Genomic DNA, 13,182 nt, shown 5'->3' on the forward strand with positions numbered 1-13,182 from the left:
CTGAATGGAATTCCAGGCTCTGTGGCTGAGGGCTTGTGGGAGTATGGTCCCTTGGTCAATGCTCAGGACTGCAGGAGAAGTGGGACAGGTGTTTGCCACCCTTGCTTAGTGTGCTGAGAGTGTGTGTCCACTAAGGGCTCTGGATAGGGTTCAAGTGCAGACGGCTTCTTCCCAGCAGCATAGGAAGCCTCAGTATTCATGGTGGACTGTCTAGAGAGCACAGAACCCAGGGGAGCCACTCAGGCAAACACTGCAGAGGTCTTTGATAGATGTTCTTTCAGTCTTTTTCCTTCAACAGGGATGTTTCAAATGAGATTGTGATTTAAAAATTATAACAGACAGATTATGCTATTATAATAAACGCTGTTCTAAACATGTAACATGCTCTCTTTTTTATTGATTTTTAGGTTGGCATACAAAGTAATACATTCCATTATGGCATTTTACACATATGTATCACTATACTTTGTTCTCATTCATTCCCCTCACCCACTGCCCTTCTCCTTATCCCCTCCCCCCTCTGGCTGGTCCCCTTCCTTCCCCCACTAACTCCCAACTTCTGCTTTCTTATCACATGTATTCCATTACCCTACTTCCCCTCCTTGAAGATCTCTTCCTTCCGTCTAATGATCTCCTTTCTAGTTTCACAAGTTACACACACACACACACACACACACACATATATATATACCCACGAAATTTCAAGTCTAGGTCCTACATAAGAGAAAACACTCAGTATCTGTCTTTTGGAGTCTGGCTTATTTTAACATAATGGTTTCTAATTCCATCCATTTCCTGCAAATTGTCATTATTTCATTTTCTTTATCTTCTGTACAGTTCCATTTCCTGGCTATTGTGACTAGTGCAGCAATAAATGGATGTGCAAGTATCTCTGTGGTGTTATGACTTAGAATCCTTTATGTGTATACCCAAGTGGTATAGCTGGGCCACATTGTAGTTCTATTTTTACTTTATACTGATTTCTAGAGTGGCTGCACAGGCTTCCATTCCCATCTTAATACGGGAATGTAAACACTTCTTTTTGTACAAGTCTTAGAGAAAATGACCGTACAGATGAGGACGATGAAAAACTCAGTTCAACCCCCATACCCCATTCAAGGAAGTACTGTTAACTTCTTATTGTGGGGGCATTGAATGTGGGGCATAGGATGTAGCTCAGTTAATAGGGTGCTTGCCTAGCATGCTTGAAACCCTGAGTGCCATTCCCAGCACTTCATGAACTCACCGTGGTAGTGCATGCCTTCTAATCCCAGCACCCAGGAGGTGGAGACAGAGGATCAGAAATTCAAGGTCATCCCTGGCTACATAGTGGGTTCAAGGCCAGCCTAGGGTACATGAGGCCCTGTCTAAAAATGAATTTTATTAAAATGGAGTCCTTTTTATAACTCCAGGCCTGTGCCCTGCTTTTCCCCAGTTGGAAGAATTTGTGGTGTTTCATTTTAACCAAACGGGAGCAGTTTTGCCTTTTCCCTTTTTCTCTTCACTCAGCAGACCTCATGTTGTGTCCGTTCCTTCTGGCCCCTTCACAGCTCCTTGGAGTTCTCAGTTCCCACTTCCCTGGATGATGAGCTCCTGGGATGCTGAGGTTCCATCTTCACTGGAAGCTCACATGGCCCCATCTACACTCTGCTCTCCCCACAGGAAATTCTTGGCCTCAAGACATTCAGGCCAGGAGCCCTGTGGCGGACCTTCCCCACCACAGTGGCCCTGCTGCGCATGTGGCTTCTCCTTCCCTGGAGCCCAGAGCTGCCCATCCTCCCCACCACCACTTGCATGGCTTTTGTGCTAGGTACCAGGGCCTATGAGGGCCTCACAGCACTGTGTCCACAGGTACCATTTCCCACCATGGTGGCTTTGCTGTGTATGTGGTTCGGGATCTCCTTGCCCCTCGTCTACTTGGGCTACTACTTTGGTTTCCGCAAGCAGCCATATGACAACCCTGTGCGAACAAACCAGATTCCCCGACAGATCCCTGAACAACGGTGGTACATGAATCGATTTGTGGGGTGAGTTTTGGCAGAGGTGAACCAGGGACTTCCATGGTGGGAAAGGCCCAGTCCTCTCCTAAGACATCTCCTTAGGAGAACATAAAGAGGCTACTTCCCAGAAGGGTGCTGAGATCACCCTGTACCAGCAGCAAGTGCATTAGTGTTGGATGGCCTGCAAGCTCAGCTTCATGCCACAGTGAAGGCAAGTGCTGCAGACTTGATGTCTACCTAGAAACTAGGTCAGAGAAGCAGAGGTAGAAAAGCTGGGGGTATAACTCAGTGCAGAATACTTACTCACCCAAGTTACATACTACCTTCGGTTCAATCCCCAATATCCCAAAACCAAAAGGCCACATGGAATAATTGTATTTAAAAGAAATAAAAAAGATGACCACCTGAACCTTGGGTAGGTCACCCACCTGAGTTCTACCTGAGGTCCCACCTATGAACTGAAGAGAGTTTTGCCCACCGTGCTCTTTTCTCAAGAAGAAATAATGGTGTCACAACATGACAAAGCCTTAGCACTGCCACCATGTAGGCATTCTCTGTCGTGTGCACTATTAACATTCCTCCTCTGTTGCAGCATCCTCATGGCCGGGATCCTGCCCTTCGGTGCCATGTTCATCGAGCTGTTCTTCATCTTCAGTGTGAGTACTGCTGACTCCTCACCTCTCCACATGCAGCCTTGCCACAGGAGCCTGACCCCTTGCCCTCACGTAGGCACTCTGCTTCTTGCTCTCTGTGAAACTGCAGGAGCCCTCTTCTTCACCCTTAAATTTGATGATGGTCCTGACTATCAGGACAGTTGTGAGGGATAATGGAGACATGCTGTGCATGAGGGGCTGGTGCATGGAAAAGGCTCAGCACATGGAAGCTGCTCCAGTGATGCAGTCATTTGCCACGGTGATTGATAGCACTGTTGCATCTGCTTCCATTCCTGAGTCCCTCACCCTCTTCACCTGCCAATCTCTTACCCAAAACTTCAGGCAAGCAGACAGAAGGATCCCCAACTGTCAGGATCATTGTGAGACTGGAACAAATGGAAACAGGCTCAGCATTCAGAAAATGCTACCACCATGATGGTGAGCACTCCTGCCTAGAAGTACCAACTTGAAAGCTAGCAGGAGGGTTCCAGAGCGTGTGCGCAGCTGACTCAGCTGTCCAGCCCAGTGGTGCCCTGTCAGTGCTCTGTAGGTCTCCGCTGCCCCACACGAGTAGTCCTTCCCTTCCCTACCTAGGATGGACAGAGCAGCTGTTTGCGGCTCTGTCCCCAGAGTAGGTTCCATGGGCTCTCCTGGTGTCTTGGGACCCTCAACCAGTCACCAGAGCTTTGACTTCCTCAGCTATAAAAGGCCAAGCTGGGGCTGCAGAGGTGGCTCAGCGGTTAAGTTCCTCACCGGCCGCTCTTCCAGAGAACTTGATTCCCAGCATCCACACAGTGGTACACAACCATCTAGAATTCTAGTTTCAGGGGATACAATGCTCTCTCCTGGCCTCTGGGCACCAGCGTGCACGTACAAGCAAACATAGAAACATACAGGCAAAACATTCATACCTACGGAATAATGTTTAAACTGTGTTTTTGTTTTTGTTTTTTTTAAAGAAAGGCAAGGACCAGGTATGGTGGCACACACCTTTAATCCCAGCGTTTGGGAGGCAGAGGCAGGCAGATCTCTGGTCAGCTTGGTCTACACAGAGAAACCCTGTCTTAAAAAAAAAAGAAGAAAAGCCAAGGTTAGGAGTAGTTGACCAACACAGAACAAACTCAGTGCTATTTTTATAGAATCTTTGACTCATTTTACTTTATTTTATTTGGGCTTTTTTTTCCCCCTTTAATTGGTTTATTTTGATTTTCATTGCAGGGGTTGGGGGTGTTTCTTGTTTTTTTGTTGGTTGGTTGGTTGGTTTTGGTTATTGTTGTTGATGTTTTGTTTTGTCTTTTTGTTGGGTTGGGGGGGTTGTTTTGTTTTTGTTTGATTTGGTTTTTCAAGACAGGGTTTCTCTGTGTATCCCTGGCTGTCCTGAAACTCTCTTTGTAGACCAGGCTGGCCTTGAACTCAGAGATCCACCTGCCTCTGCCTCCTGAGGGCTGGGATTAAAAGCATGTTCCACCACTGCCCAGCTGTTTTTAAAGAGAGACACAAAGAACATAAAATTAGGTGGGGAGCATCCAAGAGGAATTGAGAGAGAAGGAAAACATCAAAATATATTGTATGAAAAAATTTTTTTCAATAAAAAGTTTTGTTTTGTTTTTTTTTTTTTTTTTCAAAGAAGGCCAAGGTTACACAGGTCTGTGTGTGGTGATAAAGCATGCACCTGGTGTGGGGTGAACTGCGCCTCAGTGGTAGCAGTGCTGTATAATTTTGATTGGGGTAGTGATTATCTTACATGCCATCAGGGTTAGTCTGGAGTCCACCCAAACATTAGTCACCTGTGCCACCAGCCCTCCCTAGAGGAGCCCTGGTGGAGGTGTTCTGGGGAAGTGGCTGCTGAGCACAGGCCATTGAGGCCATCTCTGTGCCCACAGGCAATCTGGGAGAACCAGTTCTATTACCTCTTCGGCTTCCTGTTTCTCGTCTTCATCATCCTGGTGGTGTCCTGCTCACAGATCAGCATTGTCATGGTGTACTTCCAGCTGTGTGCAGAGGTGAGGGGGGTAGACCAGTAGGCGGGGGTGGGATGGGACAGATCCAACACTGATGTGAGTACCTCTTCGGGCTGTCTTGCTCCCCTGCCCAAACCATTTTCCTCTACACTGGAATTCATGATGCCCACCTCTTTGCTCGGCTGTGATTTGTTGGCACCACATCCTTTGCAGTCAGGTGCAGATTGTTGGCCTGTCTCCCCTGTGTGCAGAAGGGTAGGCCAGCCCAGACCAACTACCAGCCTGGACTGAAAGCCAGGTCTTCCACTAAGAGACTAGTGTGGGGGTCACCACTACTGACTGACTGACCCTTACCCATGAGAAACATTTGCTCAAGCAAAGTTACTTGTTATTGTTTTTTTTTTTCTATTGATCTTTTAAAAAGTTAAGATATGATTTATAAGCAGTAAAATTTACCCATTTTAGTTTGTAATTCTGTGGTTTTTAGAAATTAATCCAGATATGGGACTTCATCATAATCAAGCTTCCAAATGTGACTTTTTTCTTTTTCTGAGACAGGGTTTCTCTGTGTAGCCCTGGCTGTCCTGGAACTCACTCTGTAGACCAGGCTGGCCTTGAACTCAGAAGATTCACCTGCCTCTGCCTCCTAAGTACTGGGATTAAAAGTGTGAGCCACCGCCAGGCGGTGGTGGCACACGCCTTTAATCCCAGCACTCGGGAGGCAGAGCCAGGCGGATCTCTGTGAGTTCAAGGCCAGCCTGGTCTACAGCACGAGATCCAGGAAAGGTGCAAAGCTACACAGAGAAACCCTGTCTCGAAAAACCAAAAAAAAAAAAAAAAGTGTGAGCCACCACCACCCTGCCAAATGTGACTCTTCTTACCCAGAGTCTTGAGCCCCTCTGTTGACCATGAGATTTGTGGGAAGATACCCTGGAGCCTACGGTGGTGACTCTTCCTCTCTTTGCTCCTTAGGATTACCGCTGGTGGTGGAGGAATTTCCTCGTCTCAGGGGGGTCTGCATTCTACGTCCTGGTCTATGCCATCTTTTATTTTGTTAACAAGGTACCACCCTCCTTAAGATCCCCCTTAACCTTCTCTGGGGCAGGATGGTCGTGGGGGAGGAGGCTGTTGAAAGGAAGCCAAGGGTCTGGATTGTGCCTTCATACCCAAAGTGGAAATGACCAGAGCCATTTAGAGCTGTCTGGTGTGTTTGGGAAACAAGCCTTCAGTCTGGACAACAGTGAGAGTGCTGTGTGCAGAAACCGTGAGATACTTGGAACATAAAGGCAATACAGCTTGTAATCTTAGCACTGAGAGGCTGAGTCTAGAGGGGTGGAAGTTCATACGTGGCAGCCTGAGGTATGTGTGTAGCAAGACCATTTCTGCTGTGACCCATGTGGCTTGAGTCCTGGAACCCTGGCTAGGGCAGTGAGGGAATGAAGAAAGGACAGACACAAGTACTGGAAAGCCAGGAACAGGTGGGGTCTACTGCCACTGTCAACCGGATCTCGGTGCATTGATTACAGCTGCAGCACAGGGGACGGGTTGGCTAGTCTTGGTAGGAGGTCTGTGTGGGCAAGCAGTCTAAGGTTGGAGGAGGAGGCTGCATGCAGTTGCTAGTCTTTGCACACACTGATTAAGCATTCGGAAACACTCAGACTCATGAGGAAAGCTTTGCCATTCCTCTTGAGCCCAGCGTTGGAGTCCTTGACATGGCTGTGCCCATGTCAACATGCACATTCACTCAGGACTTCACTCACTCCGGGCTTCCACCACTCTCTACACCTCAAAGGCAGAGAGTTACCTGCAGTGCTGATAATACAGTGTTGACCTCAAGACACAGGGGAAAAGGACAACGACGTGAAAGTAAAAGCAGTTGAAAGAAGTGAATAGAGATAAAAGCCAGTCTGGGGAAATGACTCGGTCCATAAGGTGTTTCTGTGTGAGCGTGAAGACCTGAGTTTGAGACCCCAGAACCCACATAAAAGACTGAGAACAGCAGCATGCACCTGTAGACACAGTGCTGAGGAAGTGGAGACAGTTGCCTGGAGCTTGTGGGCAGCCAACCCAGTCTGGTGAGTTCCAGGTTTTGAGAGGCCCTGTCTGAGAAGTAAAGTGGAAAGTGACTGAGGAACACGCCCAGTGTTGACTTCTGGCCTCACACCCATGTGCACACACAAATACATACACAGAAAGACCAAGGTAGACTGTTTACACACCCATTAGAAACCACATCAGCCCTCGTGTGTCTGGGGCCTCCTTCTCTTCACTCAAGTACTCTTGGCCTCTGCCTGGTGAAGAGAGAATGAAGCGGCACTAGCTTGTGTCTTGGAGGCCTGCTTGCTGTATGAGTTCACAGAGGTTAAGCGTGGGCTGGTAATCAACAGGAGTCTGGCTTAGCAACTAGGGCAAACCGGATGGGCCAGTTAGAGGAGTTTAGGGAGGATTTGGTGAGTACCTCACCTCCAACACTGAAGGTTTGATTTTGCATGCTTTACTTGGGGTCTCTAGAGCCCAGGGCAAACAGTCCTCTGCCTGCAGCCAGGTCGTATTTGCAAAGTAAGAGCTGCAGGTCCAGTGGGTGAGCTCGGAATGGCCAAGTTTCCCCAGAATACAGGTCGTGGAGAGGGCTTCCCAGATCAGCTAATGCAGTGCTCCTCGGTGCTGCTTCTGCAGTCTCAACAGAGACTCACATCTGCCTCAGAGGTCAACAGACTAGCTCACAGGCCAGTGGTCTGCTCTTGGGAGAACATTTTATTGGAACACAGCCATGTACATTCGGTCACGTGTCTTCTGGCTGCTCTCACACCACAGTGACAGTTGAGTGGTTGTAAAGCACATTAACTAGAAAACTGAGGAAGGAATAAAAACACTCTCTGGCCCTTCAGACAAGGTGTGCTGACCCTGCGGAAGCCCTCCAGTAACAGAAGCTCTTCCTCCAGACACTCCCATTCTCTGACTGGATAGCCCCTGTCATTGTGATGGGCTCGGTTTCACACCTCAGCCTGTCCCTGTGTGCCTTGTATCCTGACCTTATTCCTAGACTCTTCCCATCTCAATAGCCTGTTTAAGTCCAGACCTTTGTGCCTGTCAGGTAACCGAAAGCTAATTGAAACTGACTCACACAAAAAGAATCCTTGGGCTGATGTTGCTGCACAGTTTAGGAAGTTGTTAGGTCTCAACTTGGGACCCTGTCAGCCCTTTCTTCTTGCTCATTCCCTTCCTGGTTTGCCCATTGTCCTGCTCCCTTCTCCTCCTACCTCCTTCACCCCATCTGCAGGTAGGCGCGCATGCACACGCGCGCGCGCACACACACACACACACACACACACACACACACACACACACACACACAAACACACAAGAGATGGCAGGGACTTTTGAGGGGAGCCTATAAATATGGCCTTCGCCCTTTAGGCTTAGAAGATCTCAGGGACCTATATTATTTTATTTCTCTGATTTTATTTTTCTTTATTGTTTTCTTCTGGGCTTGTCACATTTTGTGGCTGTGTATCTGCCCATGAGCCCTAGAACAGACCCCTTCAGGGCCTGGTGCACTGGGCACATACTAAGGTTCCAGATGGGCTGTATTCTCTTCTACCAGCAGACGTCACACCACCAATCCCTTTAACCTCTACCTTAGTCACAAAAGAAACCAATGTACTCCAAGATAAAAAGCATTGTGAGCTATTTGAGATACGCCAAGCATTCTTAGGGTCACGGGAGTGTAGACTGAGGCAGACTGATGATGGCTCCGTAGTCCTTAACCTGGAGGAAGTGAGAACCTCTACACACCTCCCCACTCTAGACTCTGATGTTGCTCCAGCTGTCCAGGAATATTATGGTACTGCTTTGGGACAGTGGACCAGGAAGTGGGGCAGCTGTGTCCGTTCCTACCTATAGAGTTCTTCCCCTGACCCCCAAGGTCACGAGGTCCAAGGCAGTACTCTAGCCTTAGTACAGTTGGAAGTTAGTCTTTACTGTGAGCCTTTTTACCTTGCCAAGTGTCAGTTTCATAAAATTCGGGGAAGGGGATGTTGGTGTATGTCTTAGTTATTTATCTACTGCTGCGGGAAACACCATGACCAAAAGCATCTTGCGAAGAAAAGGGTTTATTTGGCTTACACTTCCACATCATCGTCCCCTCACTGAAGGAAGTCAGGATAGGAGCTCAAACAGGGCGGGAACCCAGAGGCAGGAGCTGATGCAGAGGCCATGGGTCTTATGGAGGCATTTTCTCAATTAAGGTTCCCCCTTTCAGATGACTATAGCTTGTGTCACGTTGACATGAAACTAGTGAGCACAGGGTGGGTGTCACAGTTTGTCATAGCTCATAGCTGCCTGGCATTAAACATCCATCCCTCTTTTCTCTGCCATCACCACCCCAGCTGGACATTGTCGAGTTCATCCCTTCTCTCCTCTACTTCGGCTACACCGCCCTCATGGTCCTGTCCTTCTGGCTGCTCACAGGGACCATCGGCTTCTATGCAGCCTACATGTTTGTCCGCAAGATCTATGCTGCTGTGAAGATAGACTGAGTGGGTGGACCAACGCTAGGCCCACTCCATCCTCGGACAGGAAGCCACCCTGCGTGGGGAACTGCAGGCACACAAATAAAATAACTCCTGCTCATTTGGAATGTAACTCCTGGCACAGTGTTCCTAGATCCCCAGGCTGCATGGGGGGCAGGAGGGCCTGTAGATTGATTCCTTTGCATTTCCTTCATCTTATTCCAGTCTGTAGGATACGTTTTCCTGTGGGTTTTCCTCAGCTGAGAGTCGCCTTCAGCAGGAGTCTTTTGACCTGTTAATTCAGGGGTTGTTTTTTTTTGGTTTGGGTTTTTTGGGTTTTTTTTTTTTTTTTTTTTTTTAAACAGATCCAGGATGGATAAATGTGGGGTTTTAGTCACTGTCCCCATCAGCTCTTCAGAGCTCTTGGCTCCTCCACCACTAACTGGAAGAGGGATCACCAGGGGCTGCAGTGAGGGCTCCAGGCCTCTCATTGCCATCCTTTCCACTGATGCCACGACACAGCACAGCTCCAGCCCGGACAGTAGCCTCAGTGCCAGCCAACCCCTGCCGGCCCCTCCCCCATTCTCTTCCCCAGCCTGCCCTCTGCCGCCCGAAACAGGGCTTCCAGCCAGGCCTTTGGTCATCGTTTTGACCGGGAGCAAGCCCCGGCCTTGGTTACTACAAGGACATGTCCTGGTTCCCTAGGACAGCAGGATTTCCCTCATCAAAGCAGCCAGAGTTTGCTGGCCACCGAGGAAGAGATGAGACCTGCAGTGAACTGTTCTCGTGCCAAGAAGCCCTGGGTCAGGGCCAAGTGTTCCTAGAGCCAAGCACCCATGTGTGTGTCTGGGAAGAGGTGGCTAAGGCCACTAGGGTGCTCGCCCCTCAAGATTGTTCCCCAGTCCTTTCCTTAGGGGGCACCACTCTTTCTAAAGGGTGATGGTGGACCTCCTCTTCCCTCACTTTCAGGTCTGGAGTCCTCAGATCTCTTCCTTGAGGTGGCCAGGGAGAGACGCTCTCTCCTCATGGCCCCTGGCCTCAGTCAGCATTTTACTCAGTTCTTTTAGCCAGACCCATCCCCTCTTCCTCCCATGCAAGTTCTTTTGGGGATACCCAGAAAATTCTCTGAGAAGGAAAATGGAAGGTAAGTTGGATTGCTCCTTTCCCAGTTTCTAGGAATAGGCAAGAAGCCAGTCTCCCCAAGTTGGAGGGAGGCTCACATACCTGGCCTAGCTCCTCCACCCCACCCCAGCCCCTATGAACCCTGTGCAAGTCATAGAAGAGACCGAACCCACCCTGGGTGTAGGGTCAGTAACAGCCACTTGCCCTTGCTCCAGTCCTTTGGGACCCTGCTGGGAGACAAAGCTCAGGATGCTGCTTATGCTAGGAACACACCCTGCCCTTCACTTTGGTCATCGTTTTGATGCCACCATCATCAGTCAAATCAGTGAACCTCTCAATCTTGCCTCACAGTGACTCCACAGCACCAAGCGGCATCCACCACGAATCAGGCTGGAGAAAAGGGAACCCAAAAAGTAGAAAGTGATTGGGAGTTACTTGTTCGTTCAAATCTTGCATTTTCCCCCTAAGGTTCTCATTTGGGGGGTGGGTTTCAAACATTGTCAATTTTTCTGACTTTTTAAATCATCATCATTATTTTTAATTAAAAAAATGCCTGTATGCCTTTTTCTGGTCCAATTGTAAATAAAAATGCCATTGTCCTGTTACATCTTGACTCATGCAAGAGTGTGGGGTTTGAAGTATGACCATTTCACCTAATGGATTGAGTAGCTGCTTTTGAAGTTCAGTCTCCCGTCCAGGTTGTCTAGGATCAGGCTGTTTGTGCCTGCTGCTAGCCAGCCTCTTCTGTTCAGCCCCTCCATGTGGAATTGCAGGCATTTGCCCCTCTGAATAAGTGGGAAGTGGCAAACAAGTATGGACTCCGATAGTGTTGAAACCTGGTTTGAAATTCCCAACTTGCTTCACTGTGTCAGGTAGGATGCTTTCAAAGCAATAGAAATTTAGGCTCAAGCATCCCAGAACTTGGGAGGCAGAGCTGGCTTTATTCTGATTTACAGTTAGAGGGGGTATATCCCATTGAGGCCAAGTCCTGGCAGCAGGAACTTGAGGTGGCCGGTCACACCTCATCACAGTCAGGAAACGGCTGTGAGCACCGGTACTCCACTCCCTTTCCCCTCCTCAGTTCAGTGCAGCACCAAAGCCCGTGAGGTGATGCTACACACAGAGTGGGTCTTCCTGCCTGGCCTAACCTAGATGATCCTCCAGGGCATCCTCCAGTGGGAAGGCTTCTCAGATCTTCTCTTACTGCTAGATTTCCCGAACTGTTGAGCACAGTCTTGGAGGTGCCAGGCACTGCACAGGATAGTCAGCCACTGCCAAGTCAGCTTCCTGGCTGGCTGTGCTGATGCCATGAACCATAGCCAGCAGAGACACCAGAGCCCCAACATGTCCTCTGTCTCTGAGGTCACTGTGACTCCTGCACTGCCATTGTAGCTTTTTAAATGTGTATTTATTAAGTGTGTGTGAGGGAGAGAGAACACCATGACACACATGGAGGTCAAGACCACCTTGAGGGAAAAAAAAAAAACACTACTTGCTTGCTTAGTTTGGTAGAGATTAGTGACGATTTAAGGAATGTTTTAGAAATCAATACCCTGTAGCCCTGAGGGCCACGACACTGCAAGTACTCCCTGAAGGGTCCCAGGAAGGACTAGATTATAGCCACCTCCCCTATGCTTACTTTGAGCAACTTGCAGTGCCCTCTCCCCTCTGTTATAACAGACTCCAGAGTGGGACCCAGTTCTAGCCAGCAAGCTACAGGAAAGCACCGAGGCCCCTGGAAAGGGCTATCTCCCTTTGGAACAGAATCTGGGTAGTTCCCGATATATCCCAGTGTGACCCTTGGAGCTACTGCCTTGGCCCCAATCTAAGAGCGAAACCAGCATGAAGGGTGGCAGATAGGACAAGGTCCCCGTCCTTGAAGACATCAGTGAGCTGATAAATAACCCCAAGCCTGTCTTACCTAAGCAGACTCATGTAGGAAAAAGCCTACTGTGTGAATCAATTAGACCTGTTAGATGCCTCCAAAAGCATTGCTGCTGAGTCAGTCTCTTGGAGGGTTGGAGGTGCATATAGAGAAGGGACCCTCTAAATCAGTGCTTCCCAACCTTCCTAATGCTGTGACTAACCCTTTAACACAGTTCCTCATGTTGTGGTGACCCCCAACCAGAAAATGATTTGTGTTGCTACTCTGTATCTATAATTTTGCTACTGTTATGAATTGCAATGTAAATATCTGTGTTTTCCAATAGTCTTAGGTGACTCCTGTGAAAAGGTCATTTGACCCCTAAGGGGTCATGATCCACAGGTTGAGAAACGCTGCTCTTCTACTGGAGACACTGTCTTCCCACTAAGGAATTCCCAGTTCTCTGTTGGGGTAGAAAATTGGCTGAGGGCTGTGAAAAGACACCCAAAGACATATAGTAGAGGATGATGGAGGGCAGGAAGGGCCTCCCAGCTGTGCCCATTGAACCACAGCTCACCACCACCCCACATCTTACACTACTACCCCAAGGTTCCATACACACCCCACAGCTCACCACCACCCCACATCTTACACTACTACCCCATGGCTCCCATACACACCCCACAGCTCACCACCACCCCACATCTTACACTACTACCCCAAGGCTCCCATACACACCCCACAGCTCACCACCACCCCACATCTTACACTACTACCCCAAGGTTCCATACACACCCCACAGCTCACCACCACCTCCCCAAAGCTCCCACACCCCACAGCTCATCGTCACCACCCCAAGGCTCCCACGCCCTGTAGCTTCCCACTACCACCCCATAGCTCACACACTCCATAGCACCCCACCAAACCCCAAGGCTCCCATACCCCATAGCTTCCCACTGCTGCTCCATGGCTCCCACTCCCCATAGCACCCCACCATACCACAAGGCTCCTATGCCCCACGGCTCTGCACCATCACCCCACACTTCAGTTCTAGTGGGGCCATGGGTGGGA

General features: G+C 49.1%; 1 protein-coding gene across 5 annotated transcripts in view; it reads left to right on the plus strand.

Annotated features, from left to right (window-relative positions):
• The window catches only part of Tm9sf4 (transmembrane 9 superfamily member 4), a 47,577-nt gene extending 36,725 nt beyond the window's left edge, over window positions 1-10,852 (plus strand). For all 5 annotated transcript variants that reach the window (XM_052722574.1, XM_052722575.1, XM_052722571.1 and 2 more), the window contains 5 exons: window positions 1,852-2,027; window positions 2,593-2,656; window positions 4,537-4,656; window positions 5,587-5,676; window positions 9,003-10,852. In XM_052722574.1, the coding sequence (XP_052578534.1) occupies window positions 1,852-2,027; window positions 2,593-2,656; window positions 4,537-4,656; window positions 5,587-5,676; window positions 9,003-9,152 (600 nt within the window). In that variant the 3' untranslated portion in view covers window positions 9,153-10,852. The remainder of the gene's footprint in view (window positions 1-1,851; window positions 2,028-2,592; window positions 2,657-4,536; window positions 4,657-5,586; window positions 5,677-9,002) is intronic.
• The last annotated feature ends 2,330 nt before the right edge of the window (window positions 10,853-13,182 follow it).

Source organism: Peromyscus californicus, unplaced genomic scaffold, assembly GCF_007827085.1.
Source record: "Peromyscus californicus insignis strain IS unplaced genomic scaffold, ASM782708v3 Scaffold_7__1_contigs__length_154581171, whole genome shotgun sequence".
In the NCBI taxonomy this organism is placed as follows: Eukaryota; Metazoa; Chordata; class Mammalia; order Rodentia; family Cricetidae; genus Peromyscus; species Peromyscus californicus.